General features: G+C 44.1%; 1 protein-coding gene across 1 annotated transcript in view; it reads right to left on the bottom strand.

The window, feature by feature from the left end:
• The window catches only part of LOC115145412 (collagen alpha-1(XXIV) chain-like), a 213,867-nt gene that overhangs the window by 82,972 nt on the left and 112,822 nt on the right, over nucleotides 1-18,073 (bottom strand). The window contains exons 20-24 of the mRNA XM_065002804.1: nucleotides 14,903-14,956; nucleotides 14,711-14,764; nucleotides 13,725-13,769; nucleotides 13,486-13,539; nucleotides 9,805-9,849 (exon numbers count right to left, since the gene is read on the bottom strand). Of these exons, the coding sequence (XP_064858876.1) occupies nucleotides 9,805-9,849; nucleotides 13,486-13,539; nucleotides 13,725-13,769; nucleotides 14,711-14,764; nucleotides 14,903-14,956 (252 nt within the window). The remainder of the gene's footprint in view (nucleotides 1-9,804; nucleotides 9,850-13,485; nucleotides 13,540-13,724; nucleotides 13,770-14,710; nucleotides 14,765-14,902; nucleotides 14,957-18,073) is intronic.

Raw genomic sequence — 18,073 nt, 5'->3', positions numbered from 1 at the left:
CCAGATGGTGAAGCGTGATTCATCACTCTAGAGAACGCGTTTCCACTGCTCCAGAATCATCCGTCAGACTGACAGATGGTGAAAAGTGATTCATCATCCCAGAGAACGCGTTTCCACTGCTCTAGAATCATCCGTCAGACTGACAGATGGTGAAAAGTGATTCATCATCCCAGAGAACGCGTTTCCACTGCTCCAGAGTCTAATGGCGGCGAGCTTTACACCACTCCAGCTGACGCTTGGCATTGAGCATGGTGATCTTAGGGCCGTAAACGCAATATGCTCCCGCAATAATATACCACGTACACCATATACAGTTGAAGTCGGAAGTTTTCATACACCTTAGCCAAATACATTTAAACTCAGTTTCACAATTTCTGACATTTAATCCTAGTACAAATTTCCTGTCTTAGGTCAGTTAGGATCACCACTTTATTTTAAGAATGTGAAATGTCAGAATAATAGTAGAGAGAACGATTTATTTCAGCTTTTATTTATTTTATGACATTCCCAGTGGGTCAGAAGCTTACATACACTCAATTAGTATTTGATAGCATTGCCTTTAAATTGTTTAACTTGGGTCAAATATTTCAGGTAGCCTTCCACAATCTTCCCACAATAAATTGGGTGAATTTTGGCCCATTCCTCCTGATAGAGCTTGTGTAACGGAGTCAGGTTTGCAGGCCTCCTTGCTCACACACGCTTCTTCAGTTCTGTCCACAAATTTTCTATAGAATTGAGGTCAGGGCTTTGTGATGGCCACTCCAATACCTTGACTTTGTTGTCCTTAAGCCATTTTACCACAACTTTGGAAATATGCTTGGGGTCATTGTCCATTTGGAAGACCCATTTGTGACCAAGCTTCAACTTCCTGGATGATGTCTTGAGATGTTGCTTCAATATATCCACATAATTTTCCTACCTTGTGATGCCATCTATTTTGTGAAGTGCACCAGTCCCTCCTGCAGCAAAGCACCTCCACAACATGATGCTGCCACCCCTGTGCTTCACGGTTTGGATGGTGTTCTTCTGCTTGCAAGCCTCCCCCTTTTTCCTCCAAACATAACAATGGTCATTATGGCCAAACAGTTCTATTTTTGTTTCATCAGACCAGAGGACATTTCTCCAAAAAGTACAATCTTTGTCCCCATGTGCAGTTGCTAACCATAGTCTGGCTTTTTATGGTGGTTTTCTTCCTTGCTGAGCTGCCTTTCAGGTTAAGTTGATATAGGACTCGTTTTACTGTGTATATAGATACTTTTGTCCCTGTTTCCTCCAACATCTTCACAAGGTCCTTTGCTGTTGTTCTGGGATTGATTTGCACTTTTCGTACCAAAGTACTTTCATCTTTAGGAGACAGAATGCGTCTCCTTCCTGAGTGGTATGATGGCTATACTTGCGTACTATTGTTTGTACTGATGACCGTGGTACCTTCAGGCATTTGGAAATTGCTCCCAAGGATGAACCAGACTTGTGGAGGTCTACAATTTCTGAGTTCTTGGCTGATTTATTTTGATTTTCCCATGATGTCAAGCAAAGAGGTACTGAGTTTGAAGGTAGGCCTTGAAATACATCCACAGGTACACCTCCAATTGACTCAAATGATGTCAATTAGCCTATCAGAAGCTTCTAAAGCCATGACATCATTTTCTGGAATTTTCCAAACTGTTTAAAGGCATAGTCAACTTGGTGTATGTAAACTTCTGACCCACTGGAATTGTGATACAGTGAATTGTAAGTGAAATAATCTGTCTGTAAACAATTATTGGAAAAATGTACTTGTGTCATGCACAATGTAGACGTCGTAAAACGCTAGCCAAAACCATAGTTTGATAACAAGACATTTGTGGAGTGGTTGAAAAACGAGTTTTAATGACTCCAACTTAAGTGTATGTAAAACTTCCGACTTCAACTGTATACCAGGAGCTGTGCCAGGCCCGCCACGTCTGTTGACTCATCCAGCTGTAATGCATAGAATTCACTGGCTTGTATGCGAAGCAGTAATTGTTTCAAAACATCTCCTGCCATGTCACTGATGCGTTGTGAAATTGTCTGTATAGGTTTTTTTTGGCCTTTTCCCCCAACAATGTCCCAGCCATATCTGTGGCAGCAGGAATAATGAAGTCCTCCACAATAGTATATGTCTTGCCTGTCCTAGCCACTCGGTAGCTCACCATAAAAGATGCTTCTAGCCCCTTCTTATTAATGGTATCTGTTGATTTTATATATGTCTACCTACTCAAAGTTTATCTTAATTCTCGCTCAAAAAACTCCTGTGGCTTATTTTTCAAATGGGCTTGTTTTGTTTCTAAATGTCTGTGCAAGAGTGCAAGAGTGAAGGTTTCATCGAGTTGTGAGATAGTACTTTTACACAGATAACGCACTGTGACTGGGGAAAGGCACTACTCCCAATGTAAGTGAACCCCAAATCAATGTAGTTCTCATTATATTTACGCCTCTTCGATGGTCCAACATCCCTGTCTGTTGTTCGTTGCTTTCCCGGGCTGCATCAGATTCACAACTGTCAGTGTCCATGCTAGCTGGGCTAACAACAAATGTAGAATTGCTGATGCTAGCATTGGATGTGCTCATGGAAGCAGAACAACTTGTGTGGTGTGCAGGTGTAGTACTGCTGGAAGTAGCAGTACTACCAGTAGGTATGTGCCTCTATGGACGCCGGGTTTTTACTAAATTGACTGTTTGAAAATGTGAAGACAATTATCATTATTATTCTTTATGTGAATCACATTTTTATTTGGCGTACCCCCGACGGCATTGCGCATACCCCTGGAATGGCCATTCCTCGGCATCTGGTCAAGTTTCCTGCGATCCAGTACCTATATACTCAGGGCGGTGTCTGAGGAAGGCCCAAAAAATGGTCAGAGACTCCAGTCACCCATGTCATAGACCGTTTTCTCTGCTACCGTACGGCAAGCGGTACCGGAGCACCAAGTCTAGGATCAAAAGGCTCCTTAACAGCTTTTACCCCCAAGCCATAAGACAGCTGAACAGCTAATCAAATGGCCACCCAGACTATTTACATTGACACCCCTGCCCTTGGTTTTTACACGACTGCTACTCGCTGTGTGTTATCTTGCATAGTCACTTTACCCCTACCTACATGTACAAATGACCTCGACTAACCCCGCACATTGACTCAGTACCGGTAGCCCCTGTGGTTATTTTATTGTGTTACTTTAAATGTTTCACTTTAGTTTATTTAGTAAATATTTTCTTAACTCTATTTCTTGAACTGCATTGTGGGTTAAGGGCTTGTAAGTAAGCAGTTCCCGGTAAGGTGAACTACACCTCTTGTATTCGGCACATGTGACAAATCAAAAGTGATTTGATTTTGATTCAACCTGGGCTGATTCTACACTGTGTTCTGCCAACCAGCCCTTTGTAGTAGGCCTACAGCAGCAGTTCTACTCTCACTAGAAGAGTGTTGCCACATCCTACTGTCCTGCGCCTACTGTCCTGGCTAACAAAGAGAATGCGGGCTGATGTAAACATGAGAATGAAGGGCTAGATAAAGGGCTGAGGTTTGGCCCAGCGCCAGTGTCGACGGTAAGGAGAGGAGTGGATAGTAGACGAGAGGAGCAACGTCTCTTGCCCCAGTGAATCCTGAAAGGCTGGTGAAAACGTCCCCAGTCTGGCCGACCGCTAAACCCAGTGTGGTCACTGTGGTTGTCTTACTATGTACGAGGCAAATATGTATGACCAAAATGTCATTGTTGCACAAGAGACGTACCGTACTTCCACGTGAGTTTCTGTGGCTACGTTTCTTGCCTTTTTCAAAATGTATTTTCTATCCCCCCCCCCATCATTTTCTATCTCCCCCCCCTCAGCTCTTAGTTCCTCAATATGTGGTGTGTTTGACAGAGACAGAACACATCTGTGGCAGGTTAGATGTAGCCTGTAGATGTAGCCTGTAGATGTAGCCTGTCCCGTCTGAGTCTGAGAAGAGGGATGTATAGAGCGGGGATCGGGACAGACAGAGCCGTACACAGAGCCAGAATTGTGACCACACTTCTGGACTCCATTAGTCGTTGATGCGATTGAAGGAAGTGGGAAAATAGGATGGGAGGAAAAAAAGGGGGGAGGAAGAAGGGAGATTTTCCTGGAAAATCTAAAGCCAATGCCGTCTGGAAGTTGCTAAACAGAGAGGCCACTGGGGCTGTGGCAATATGGCCAGAGGTGTGGAAGACGCACGCAGACAGACACTGCAGTGCTGTACATTACACTGGGTCCTCTGAACACTCTCGCGTGTGACAGCTGAGAGTCTCCTTTTTCTGTGTGTGGATGGGAGTCTTAATCCTCCACAGCTGTTGTGATAAGAGCAAACCAGATAGCTAGTGGGAACATTCCTGTCTGTTCTAATGTATATGTTAAACAACAAACTAACTTGTGAAAACACAGTAGGCAACCGCAGAACACACCTCTACTGTAAGGTATAAGTCCCAGCGAAGCCCCAGGCATGCAGGCAACTGATTTGTACTGTAGTGTCTGTGAGTAAAGGTAAAGGCAGGCAGCCTTGGGAAACATGGGAACACTAGTGTCTCCAGATCCATACAAAATCCCTTAATTGAGGCATGAATTGGGACATGGCGGTGTACCGTATATTCCAACACTATTGAAACAATTTCCTTTAAGTTTTGTAAGACATTAATATTTGTTGCTGCTCTTTTAAATAAATACCTTCGGTCGACTTCTGCAGTACGTTAGGGGATAAGGAAGATAGTGTTCTTCATTTCACCTATCTTCATTTCACCTGGGTGGGTAGGATTAGTCTGGAAGGGAAGGACGAGGACGGGGGAGCAGGTAGCTGACTAGTGGTGGCTATTCAGCAGCTTGATGGTCTGGGGGTAGTAGCTATTGGCCAGTCTTACAGTTTTTGGACGAGGACGGGGGAGCAGGTAGCTGACTAGTGGTGGCTATTCAGCAGCTTGATGGTCTGGGGGTAGTAGCTATTGGCCAGTCTTACAGTTTTGGACGAGGCTGGGGAGCAGGTTTGACTAGTGGTGGCTATTCAGCAGTTTTGATGGTCTGGGGGTAGTAGCTATTGGCCAGTCTTACATTTTGGACGAGGCAGTGGGGGGAGCAGGTAGCTGACTAGTGGTGGCTATTCAGCAGCTTGATGGTCTGGGGTAGTAGCTAGTTGGCCAGTCTTACAGTTTTTGATGTGACAACTACAGACCAGTATCCCTTCTTTGGTGGCTATTCAAAACTCTTGAATGGTCTGGGGGTAGTAGCTATCTGGCCAGAATTACAGTTTTTGATCCAAATCGGGGGAGCAGGTTTCAAGACTAGTGGTGGCATTCAACAGCTTGATGGTCTGGGGGTCAGTAGCTATTGGCTAAGTCTTACAGTCCTTTGCTCTCATCCTGCGAGTCACATTTTTAGTTACTTGAACCATAATCCTTTCCACCCTCTGAATTGGGATGTCTTTCCTTTAAATAGTTTTGGTCAGAGGCTGTTTAGCATTTACTTAGTATTCTCTATGGGTTTTGACATGTACTTGTTAGCATTGCTAACATTCGGATAACAGAGGCAGTGGGGTTAGAAAATAGTGCCCCTTGTGTTCAGTGCCTGCATTACCGAATATCCAGGGTATGGCACAAGGTCGGCATGAAGGTATCTGTCTTCATATCTGGACATACACAATTAATCTTTCCTTTCCCCTTCTGGTATTCTGTCTTCAAGCTGACCTCGGCAAGAGAGTTGCTCTTCCTTCTGAAAAAACTGCACCGATCCCTGATGTCAACAACTACAGACCAGTATCCCTTGTTTCTTTTCCCTCCAAAACTCTTGGCGTGATCCTGGCCAACACCCCGCTATCTCTAACTCAGAATGACGTTCTTAGGTTCATGATCCAAATCAGTCAGGTTTCAAGACTAGTCATTCAACTGAGACTGTCATCTCCCGTCTGTATTACTGGAGGCCCTCCGCTGTTGGCTGGGCTCTCCTCCTCTGCATTAAATCCTTCTAGACCTCATCCAGGCTGCCCCGATACTGGTGAACCATCAGTTCCTCCTCTCCACCCTCTCCTGGGCATCTCCACTGGCCCACGTTGGATTGCATCCCTACAAGACCATGGTGCTGCCTACCAGGTGGCGGGCGAGCAATCTGTACCTCACCAGCGCTCTCACCACTGGCGTACACCCAAACAGGGCTCTGTTCTAGGCCCTCTGGCCTATTCTCGCTACCACACCAAGTCACTTGGCTCTGTCATAACCTCACATGGTCCTCCTGGTGGAACATTGCTATGCAGACAGCACACAATTAATCGGAGACACCTGAAACCCCCCCTTTCTGAATGACCAGGTGATAAAGTAATCGCTTCTCTGCATGTCTGGCAGACATATCAGATTTGGATGACGGATCACCACCTGGCTGTTCCACTGGATGTCAAGACGGAGCTGCTTTTCCTCCCGGGAAGGAGGTGCTAAATGACTTAAATGTAAATGTAAGGTATGACAATCTGGATACCCCCCAAGCCTAGTATCCTGTATCATTTAACAGTAGGAAACTGGTTCAAGGGCTTTCTCTCTATGACAGGGCCTCTTCAGATGGGGCTTTCAGTTTTCGAATTGCAGTCTGCAGCGATCTGCTTTCTCAGGTGTGTGTGTGTCTGTCTGCTTCCTTAGCCCTGGGTTCAGATGTGTGTCACAGTGAAGGTTATAAGTAGAGCAGAGCAGCAGCCAAGGAGAGAGACTGAAATCACCTTTGTAGGTACTATAGAAGAGAACCTTCTCTGTTGTCAAGTGCTACTAGTCTCTCACCCACATGTTTCAAAGCAAAGCACGAATCTGTCAATTCCCTCAGCAGTAATTCAATTCGGAGGCATTTCATTTTTTTATTACTGTGATTTGATTGGGGGGGTCACACTGAAATGGAACACTTGACGAGCCAATCTAACTTGGCCCAAAATACAGCACATCCTACAAACTACCAATAAATGATGGGTTCCAACACTTTATGGGCAACATGTTGCTGTAAGGGCTCTCTAGGTGACACAATGAAGCCTTAGTGAACACAATCACAAACAGCCCAGGAATATGCTGACCCAGGGCTAACCCGCAGTTAGCCAACCTGTCCACAGTCTCTCTTCAGACCTTCCAGATGATATTTATTTGGAAAGTGATGTAATGGCCTTCATTAGAGCCTCCATGTGTTTTCCGAGCAGATATATATATTTCTTTACATGGAGCCTGAGGCTCCTTGGCTTCAAAGTGCCCTAGCTCGCTAGAAACAGTCTGTGGTGGGTGGTTAATACCTCTGATATGTGCTCTTCTATGCAACAAAACAGAGTATGTCCCAAATGGCACCCTATTTCCTACATAGTGCACTACTTTTGACCAGGGCTCTGGGTGTCATTTGGGATGAAAACAATCAGACGCACACATGGCGTGTTTGGTGGCAGCGGGTTCCACAACGCACATACTGCAAATATAAGCATCATGGGGCCTGATGAACACAGAGAGGCATAATGCATTAAGATATGAGATGTTAGGGGGGCTTGTGTGTAGATTTCTGGCATGGGAAAACATGTTGTTTGTATTGAGTATCAGAAGACTGTCCGGACCATAAAACAACAGACAGACTTTTGAAACATTGCAGTTTTACAGTTAATTAGACCAATCCAACGTGATTGTATTATTCCACAGATGTTTTAAAAACTAGCTGGGCCACTGATGTTTTATAAACTAGCTGGGCCACAGATGTTTTAAAACTAGCTGGGCCACTGATGTTTTAAAACTAGCTGGGCCACTGATGTTTAAAAACTAGCTGGGCCACTGATGTTTTAAAAACTAGCTGGGCCACTGATGTTTAAAAACTAGCTGGGCCACTGATGTTTTAAAAACTAGCTGGGCCACAGATGTTTTAAAAACTAGCTGGGCCACAGATGTTTTAAAAACTAGCTGGGCCACTGATGTTTTAAAAACTAGCTGGGCCACTGATGTTTTAAAAACTAGCTGGGCCACTGATGTTTTAAAAACTAGCTGGGCCACTGATGTTTTAAAAACTAGCTGGGCCACTGATGTTTTATAAACTAGCTGGGCCACTGATGTTTTAAAAACTAGCTGGGCCACTGATGTTTTAAAACTAGCTGGGCCACTGATGTTTAAAAAACTGATGTTTTAAAAACTAGCTGGGCCACTGATGTTTTAAAAACTAGCTGGGCCACTGATGTTTTAAAAACTAGCTGGGCCACTGATGTTTAAAAACTAGCTGGGCCACTGATGTTTTAAAAACTAGCTGGGCCACTGATGTTTTAAAAACTAGCTGGGCCACTGATGTTTTAAAAACTAGCTGGGCCACTGATGTTTAAAAACTAGCTGGGCCACTGATGTTTTAAAAACTAGCTGGGCCACTGATGTTTTAAAAACTAGCTGGGCCACTGATGTTTTAAAAACTAGCTGGGCCACTGATGTTTTAAAAACTAGCTGGGCCACTGATGTTTTATAAACTAGCTGGGCCACTGATGTTTTAAAAACTAGCTGGGCCACTGATGTTTTAAAAACTAGCTGGGCCACTGATGTTTAAAAACTAGCTGGGCCACTGATGTTTTAAAAACTAGCTGGGCCACAGATGTTTTAAAAACTAGCTGGGCCACAGATGTTTTAAAAACTAGCTGGGCCACTGATGTTTTAAAAACTAGCTGGGCCACTGATGTTTTAAAAACTAGCTGGGCCACTGATGTTTTATAAACTAGCTGGGCCACTGATGTTTTAAAAACTAGCTGGGCCACTGATGTTCTTGTTCCATCAGTGGTGGAGCCATTAAAATACTTGTTATTGATGAATGAAGATTGATTATCATAGATTGATTAAGACACTGGCCAAACATCTGGATAGTCAATGTTGTTGTTGTAGTGCATTTGTACTGTATACATGTACAGTTTGTGTATGTTGCTAAGGGCAACAACACGATTCCAGTTATGCAGTTAGTTTCCTTGAAGAGACATTTTTACTCCCCAAACAATTGAGTCTCGCACAAACAAAAGAACGCAAGTCCAAAATGAGGTCACTTCCAGAGAACATCACTGACTGGAGCTCCTTATACTTTACAGTGGTGGTCTGCCAATTTCTGGATAGAAACACACTCGTTTTAGGCATGGAGAAAATTCCTCTCTAGGACTACAGTAACTGTAGGTCAGAAGGATGACAGCAAGACATCAAAAATACTAATGTAGTTTCCTCAATGCTCCTGCCTCCTACTCCTCTTATTCTCTATTTATCCTCTACCACCGTACCCCTCATCCTCAACCTCTTCCTCCCTGCCTTCTCCTCCTCTACCACCGTACCCCTCATCCTCAACCTCTTCCTCCCTGCCTTCTCCTCCTCTACCACCGTACCCCTCATCCTCGACCTCTTCCTCCCTGCCTTCTCCTCCTCTACCACCGTACCCCTCATCCTCGACCTCTTCCTCCCTGCCTTCTCCTCCTCTACCACCGTACCCCTCATCCTCAACCTCTTCCTCCCTGCCTTCTCCTCCTCTACCACCATCACCTCCTTTCCTATCATTTCACTCCTCCATCTCCCTACCCTACAAAACCACTTAAGGACCCTTACATCTCAATCACTGCACTCAGACTAACAAAAGCCAACCACTCTACGTCAACGTTCTTCCTATACTATGGGGAAAGGGAAAAACATCATGAAAACCTTCATGTTCTCGGCAGGAAGTAGTGGCTTAATTACTTATTCCAATTGCTGTACATTAACGAATTCGAAGTATCTCATCTTGCCGCTAGCGCTGCGGTGTTTTCATGTGTGCATTGTCAGCTCAAAACTCCAGACTCACTTGCGGTCCATTTTTTCCAAGGCCGCCAAGTTCCCCTGTCTCCCCCTGAAAACCAGAACATCAAAACAGAACATTAGTTAGCTAGCTTTCTGTGTGCATTAAAGATCCAGCCGTTGGTTGCACTTTCACATGATCAACAGCTTGCACAGGGTTAATAAACAAATGATTAAAGCACACATGGTGACACTCTTGATTTCCTCTGTTTCTGTTTCTTTCACTCCTGTGGGCTGTCATTATGCTTTAATGACAGCCCAGGGAGAATTCCTTCTCCGTCTTAATAATGAGGCGCAACACATCTATTAGACAACCAACCAGCCCCACCTTGAACTAACCCAAGTACCCAACGCAGAGACACTGACTTACTGCATGGCATTTTGAGGAAAACACTGAAGGGGAATTCCTACTGATAAACCTCTGCTACATTGTGACGGCACAAGGCATTGTGCAGGGTACACACCAGGGCAAACCGACTGCTCCTTTCATTTTAGCCCCGGATGTTCAAGGCTGATATCAGTACCGCAGGCATTGTTAGTAGAAAACAGGATTCCCCCATTATAGTGAATGGAAAAATGGCAAACTTCGTGGTTATATATATATATATATATATATATATATATATATATATATATATATTATTATTATTATTATTATTATTATTAATCACGGTACCTATAATTGCTTCTAATACACCAGATGTACAGTACAATATGTCCTTGAACTGATTCTTTTAAATCGCACACAGAAGAAGTTATTTACATTTACATTTAAGTCATTTAGCAGACGCTCTTATCCAAGGATATTTAGTTGCTAATGGCAACCTGCAATACCCCGGTCAGCCTTCAACTCGATTTACTCAATGAGAGTAAACAACGTCACTTCCTGGAGTAGCTCAAACTGTGCATGTCATGTCTGCATGAGAAGCCATCTTAACCGACTTAATCTGGCTTCAATGCAGTGTTGAGTCTTCACATAAGAATGAATGGTGTCACGTGATCAATGGTTTTGAGTGTAGAAAACATCAGGAACCGCGACTCAGACTGACCGTGGTTTATCCAGGTGAAAGCTATTATCCCTTATTGACGTCACCTGTTAAATCCACTTCAATCAGTGTAGATGGAAGGGAGGAGACAGTTTAAAGAAGGATTTTTAAGCGATGAAACAATTGAGACATAGATTGTGTTTGTGTGCCATTTAGAGGGTGAATGGGCAAGACAAAAGACTGAAGTGCCTTTGAATGGGGTATGGTAGTCGGTGCCAAAAGACAGAAGTGCCTTTGAATGGGGTATGGTAGTCGGTGCCAAAAGACTGAAGTGTCTTTGAATGGGGTATGGTAGTCGGTGCCAAAAGACTGAAGTGCCTTTGAATGGGGTATGGTAGTCGGTGCCAAAAGACTGAAGTGTCTTTGAATGGGGTATGGTAGTCGGTGCCAAAAGACAGAAGTGCCTTTGAATGGGGTATGTGCCAAAAGACAGAAGTGCCTTTAGTAGTCGGTGCCAAAAGACTGAAGTGCCTTTGAATGGGGTATGGTAGTCGGTGCCAAAAGACAGAAGTGCCTTTGAATGGGGGGTATGGTAGTCTTTGAATGGGGTATGGGTGCCAAAAGACAGAAGTGCCTTTGAATGGGGTATGGTAGTCGGAGCCAAAAGACTGAAGTGCCTTTGAATGGGGTATGGTAGTCGGTGCCAAAAGACTGAAGTGCCTTTGAATGGGGTATGGTAGTGCCTTTGAATGGGGTGCCAAAAGACTGAAGTGCCTTTGAATGGGGTATGGTAGTCGGTGCCAAAAGACTGAAGTGCCTTTGAATGGGGTATGGTAGTCGGTGCCAAAAGACTGAAGTGCCTTTGAATGGGGTATGATAGTCGGTGCCAAAAGACTGAAGTGCCTTTGAATGGGGTATGGTAATCGGTGCCAAAAGACTGAAGTGCCTTTGAATGGGGTATGGTAGTCAGGCACACCGGTTGAGTGTGTTAAGAACTGTAACACGGTTTGGTTTGTCACCCAGCCAACTTGACACAACTTTGGGAAGCATTGGAGTCAACACGGGCCAGCATCCCTGTGGAACGCTTTCGACAACTTGTAGAGTCCATACCGCGACGAATTGAGGCAGTTCTGAGGGCAAAATGGGGTGCAACTCAATATTAGGAAGGTGTTCCTAATGTTTTGTACACTCAGTCTAAACAGTCATTGGTACACAACAATTAGCTCTAATGAAGTAACATGAGAAACAAGTCTGGAATTCTACCCTTCGTTAACTTAAAGAAAAAACTTTGAACCAAGACATGTCGATATGGTTATGATATGGTCGTCTTCTGACGACCAGGTGGCGAATCGCATCTCTGCATGTCTGGCAGACATATCAGTGTGGATGACGGATCATCACCTCAAGCTGAACCTCGGCAAGACGGAGCTGCTCTTCCTCCCGGGGAAGGACTGCCCGTTCCATGATCTCGCCATCACGGTTGACAACTCCATTGTGTCCTCGTCCCAGAGCGCTAAGAACCTTGGCGTGATCCTGGACAACACCCTGTCGTTCTCAAATAACATCAAGGCGGTGGCCCGTTCCTGTAGGTTCATGCTCTACAACATCCGCAGAGTACGACCCTGCCTCACACAGGAAGCGGCGCAGGTCCTAATCCAGGCACTTGTCATCTCCCGTCTGGATTACTGCAACTCGCTGTTGGCTGGGCTCCCTGCCTGTGCCATTAAACCCCTACAACTCATCCAGAACGCCGCAGCCCGTCTGGTGTTCAACCTTCCCAAGTTCTCTCACGTCACCCCGCTCCTCCGCTCTCTCCACTGGCTTCCAGTTGAAGCTCGCATCCGCTACAAGACCATGGTGCTTGCCTACGGAGCTGTGAGGGGAACGGCACCTCAGTACCTCCAGGCTCTGATCAGGCCCTACACCCAAACAAGGGCACTGCGTATATCCACCTCTGGCCTGCTCGCCTCCCTACCACTGAGGAAGTACAGTTCCCGCTCAGCCCAGTCAAAACTGTTCGCTGCTCTGGCCCCCCAATGGTGGAACAAACTCCCTCACGACGCCAGGACAGCGGAGTCAATCACCACCTTCCGGAGACACCTGAAACCCCACCTCTTTAAGGAATACCTAGGATAGGATAAAGTAATCCTTCTCACCCCCTCCCCCCCCCCCCTTAAAAGACCTAGATGCACTATTGTAAAGTGGCTGTTCCACTGGATGTCATAAGGTGAAAGCACCAATTTGTAAGTCGCTCTGGATAAGAGCGTCTGCTAAATGACTTAAATGTAATGTAAATGTTATTGCTCACTGTTCTGTAATCATTCTGGAAAGGTAGCTCACGGTTAGACACTTAACACGGGTGGAAAGAGATTGTTAGACAAACACACACTCGATTGTATCAGCAAATGGACTTGATCCACTCACATTACGTTGTCTGGGAGGCTGGTGGTTTGTCTAAACAGACCAATACTGTATGTACCAGAGGAGGCTAATGGCAGGGGCTATAGGAGGACAGACTCATTGTAATGGCTGGAATGGAATTATGGAACGGGTATCAGACACACCAAAACATATGGAAACCACAAGTTTGACTCCATTACATTTATTCCATTCCAACCAAAACAATGAGCCCGTCCTCCTATAGCGCATCGCACCAGCATCCTCTGTTATGTACAGTATTCAAGCTGATAGTCACTTCTTACCTTCAGTCCCTCTGGGCCAGGTTCGCCAATGTAGCCTTTCCTTCCAGGTCTACCCTGAGAAAATGAAAACAAATACGGTTGATTACAGGGTACTCACGCTTGTTTTGAATCACATCTCATCTATATTCCTGTGCAATAACGAATACATGTGAAACACCTGGTGGAGGTTGGGGCCAACAGGAAAACATGCACAGTGGTTTATTTATAATGTGATAGGATGGCAGGCTGGAGACACTTACAGTGGGGCCAGGACCACCAGGAAGGCCAAGGGGCCCCTCATCCCCCTGAAAACACAGTAAAACTGTTAAACACAGTGCAATACATTGTATACAGCTGGATATGGAGATATGGTAATGTCACTTGGCACTGGCAGTAACACTGGCTGAATAACAATTCCAATTTCTCGTCCCATCTCATCCCATGTGCACAGATCGAACAATGTTCATGCCACATACTGTAGGTCATGCAACGGCCTGTGTGTGTGTGTGTGTGTGTGTGTGTGTGTGTGTGTGTGTGTGTGTGTGCGTACAACCATCAATCGTTGTGTTCCCTCTATCAAAGTGACCTGGATGTTTCTCTCCATGTTCACTACCCGAAGGAGCATTTGATAAATACATGTTAAGCATCCCTGATTTCTGTCTCTACTACAAACCATGTTCTGCTTTGAAGCATTTTCTCGGGTCAGTTTTAAGTGAAAGTGAAATTACATCAGTGCCATAGTGATTGAACTACACAGCATTCTTGCCGGGCTATACAATAATACTCTGTGCCAGCAAAGAGAGGGAGAGAGAGAGCGCAGGACCTCCCAACTCTGTACCACAGTTGAGTTGGATGCCAAAACTAACACTGTACGTACTGTACACACGGCCAAGAATTCTGTTCTTATTTTCCACTACTGCCTGGAAAACTCCCGGGCTTGGCCTGCCTTGTTTTTATTAGCACCCTGTGATGAATCATGACATCATACAGTACAGTGGAACATGCCCTGGGACCACTCCACACAACCTGAGCCTGGCAGCGCAGCCTGAAACTAGTAACGTTTGCCTCAGTACTGGTGGCAGGTTCAATTGCCGAGTATGAACAGACTCCATGAACTCGCATCTGTTTCATACTCAAATGCAAAACACGTTATCTTGACTGAACTCATTTTACGCAAATGATCAGGATTGCTACCTGCTTGTTTAGTTGTGTCTGTGCAGTATTTTAAAATATCAAAATCTATTACCTCTATTCCTTTTGGCCCTGGTGGTCTCTGCGGCCCTCTGGCACCTTGGAGACCCTGAACCAGAACAGGATATTAGTGAAAACATACACATTAACCCTCATGAGAAAAAAAACACACTGAGGATTAAGTCTTTTTTGGTGGGATAGAGTTGAGTTGTGAAAACAGTTCATGCCTCTTTTTTATTTGATTTACCTTGGGTCCAGGGGGGCCATTGGGACCTGGCACACCGATGTCTCCAGGAAAACCCTGAGAAAACAAGACAAGAGTACAAAGAAAGAGTTCAAAAGGAGCCACCTAGTTCTTTGACTGACATCGTAAGTCACATGACTGATGTGATCGTGTAAATTTGACGCCGCACCTTTTTTCTAGCACAACACACCTGAACTCCTTCTTTCTAGCACAACACAACTGAACTCCTTCTTTCTAGCACAACACACCTGAACTCCTGAACACACCTACATGTATAAAATTACTTTATATTCCATTCTATAACATCATCCTTTCTGTATATCTGCGTACAGAAAGAGAGTGTAGGATTTCCACATATTTTATTTTATTTATTTAACCTTTATTTAACCAGGTAGGCTAGCTGAGAACAAGTTCGACATTGGACAAGATAAAGCAAAGCAGTTCGACACATACAACAACACAGAGTTACACATGGATAAAACACACATACAGTCAATAATACAGTAGAAAAAGTCTATATACAGTGTGTGCAAATGAGGTAGGATAAGGGAGGTAAGGCAATAAATAGGCCATAGTGGCGAAGTAATTACAATATAGCAATTAAACACTGGAATGGTAGATGTGCAGAAGATGAATGTGCAAGTAGAGATACTGGAGATGCAAAGGAGCAAGATAAATAAATAAATAAATACAGCATGGGGATGAGGTAGTTGGATGGGCTTTTTACAGATGGGCTATGTACAGGTGCAGTGATCTGTGAGCTGCTCTGACAGCTGGTGCTTAAAGCTAGTGAGGGATATATGAGTCTCCAGCTTCACATAGCGTGACTACATGCATGTGCATTGCCATTTGTGGCAGGATAAGGGTCATGGGAGAGGGATGCATTTGGATCCACTGACCCTCTTTTTTAAAAATACACTACTTAATTTACGGATTCTCAATTATAAGAACAGAGAGCACACAGCCACTTTGTAAGCCACAGTTGGTAACAGTAATAAATACCTATTTATAGAGAGTCAGGGCTTAACTGACTTATCGGAACATGCGGTAAAGGAGGTGATGGATAGCGATGTTGGGTGAAGACTGTCAAACACACCTGCCTCAGTACGGCATGGCTGGCTCAGTTAAAACAGAGGTGGGGGAAAGGGGTAGAGTGGTTGGAGCGGTGGGGGGAGGGAGTAATGGATGGAGACCCATCAGATTTACAGGTGTGGCATTTTAATAGGGTTAAATGGAGTGAACCTTTCTGGACTCTTTGATCTTGACGAGGCAACAAACAGTGAAACACAACGACCCATAAAGTAGAGTTCTAACGTTTCTAGGATGGACAATAAAAAAGTGAGCCATTGTTGGATTCAAACATGTGTTTCACATGACATGCACACATCAAGATGGATCTGTTTATTCCCTTTACTGGTGATTTCCTAATCTCCTCTCTGTTAGATATATGCTAGACAGAGTAAATCAAAACCAATGTGACACAGGGAATAAGGAAAGCTTACTTGACCTATTTCTGTAATGGATTTAAGGAGTGCTACAACTGTATTTCTCAGATGGTTCAGTTGGCTTGGCGAGTGTATCCTGTCCTCCCAGGTTGGACTCTGTCCCCCGAGTTCAATACTATGTCTTATCTGGGTCGTTCCACGAAATGAGTGCTTTTTTTTGCATCCATTTTCATATTTTAAGTAGAAATTGTGCACCAATGATGAATTTTAAAAGCCTATATTAAATAGTGTCCATTAATATAGACCACACGGAGAATTTAATCAATCCGATTTTTTTATATGAAAGAAACTTTCTAAAGTGTAAAATTCATAATTTTGACAAGTCCCTCCATGCACCCTCTGTGACTTCTACAAAGATTTTAAGCAACTTAACCCCAACATTTCTCCCAAGTTTTTTTCCATTATTGTAAAGCCCTAGTTATTTTGTTGTTTTGACAAAGTCATTTCTGAAGATTATTATTTATTTACGTCTGCCAACCCTGGAGATGAATCTCTCTGCCATTATTGGGATGAATCTCTCTGGGCCAAGTCAAAAGGGCTCCCGAGTGGTGCAGCGGTCTAAGGCACTGCATCTCAGTGCTAGAGGCCCTGGTTTGAATCCAGACTGGATCACATCCAGCTGTGATTGGAAGTCCCATAGGGCGGCGCACAATTGGCCCATCGTCGTCCGGGTTTGGCCGGGGTAGGTAGTCATTGTAAATAAGAATTTGTTCTTAACTGACTTGCCTAGTTAAATAAAGGTTAAAAAAAAACATTTGACTATACTTATACAAATTTATGAAAACAAAAATGTGCCCTTTAGTCTTCAGGTTCCTGAGTGGCGCAGCAGTCCAAGGCACAACATTGCAGTGCTGGAGGTGTCACTACAGATCCTGGTTTGATCCTGGGCTGTATCACAACTGCCTGTAATCTGGAGTCCTCATAGGGCAGCGCACAATTGGTCCGCCATTGTAATTAAGATTTTGTTCTTCACTGACCTGCCTAGTTAAATAAAACATGAAGTGTCAATCTGCAGTTGCTACATATATTTTTAGACTCATAAATGAATAATATGTACCCATTGATTATTAAAGAATATAACTTACCTTATAAGCTCAATTCAACTGCCGTACCCCATCAGAAACCAAAATATGAACTTGTTTTACTCCAATGTTTTTAAACAAAGTCAATAGAAACAAACACTATACGGTTTAAACTATTTTCCTTTCATGGACGGTCCTTGCATCCAAGCTCTGTCATTTAATTTGAGAGGGGTTACATTTCTCTAGACACATCCCTCAGCTTTTTTTACCAAAACAGAGCCAGGGAATTAACTTCGTTATTGTTTGAACTGCTGATTGCCGCCTTAAGGTTAGGGTTAGGCATAAGGTTAGCGTGTGCTTAAGGTTAGGATTGTGTTTCAAATGAGATTTTATGACTTTGTGGCTGTGCCAGCTAGTGAATACCCTGCAGCGCTGCCTCCAGTACATGAGCCATTCCAATAAATGCCAACCTGCGTTAAGTGAACTGAACTCTCATTTTAATATGGTGAAACTTTTTCCTTTTCAAATATTTATTTCAAAAGAAACATTGAACATCTACTTGTCAAATGACAGTGTAAAAGTCGGTGAGCTGGTTCTACTCTTTTTGGCCATTTTCTGGTGTTTTGTGGTGTTCCTTTGTTTTTGGT

The sequence above is a fragment of the Oncorhynchus nerka genome, linkage group LG17, assembly GCF_034236695.1.
Source record: "Oncorhynchus nerka isolate Pitt River linkage group LG17, Oner_Uvic_2.0, whole genome shotgun sequence".
Taxonomy (NCBI): Eukaryota; Metazoa; Chordata; class Actinopteri; order Salmoniformes; family Salmonidae; genus Oncorhynchus; species Oncorhynchus nerka.
This window is presented reverse-complemented; position numbering and strand designations above follow the sequence as displayed.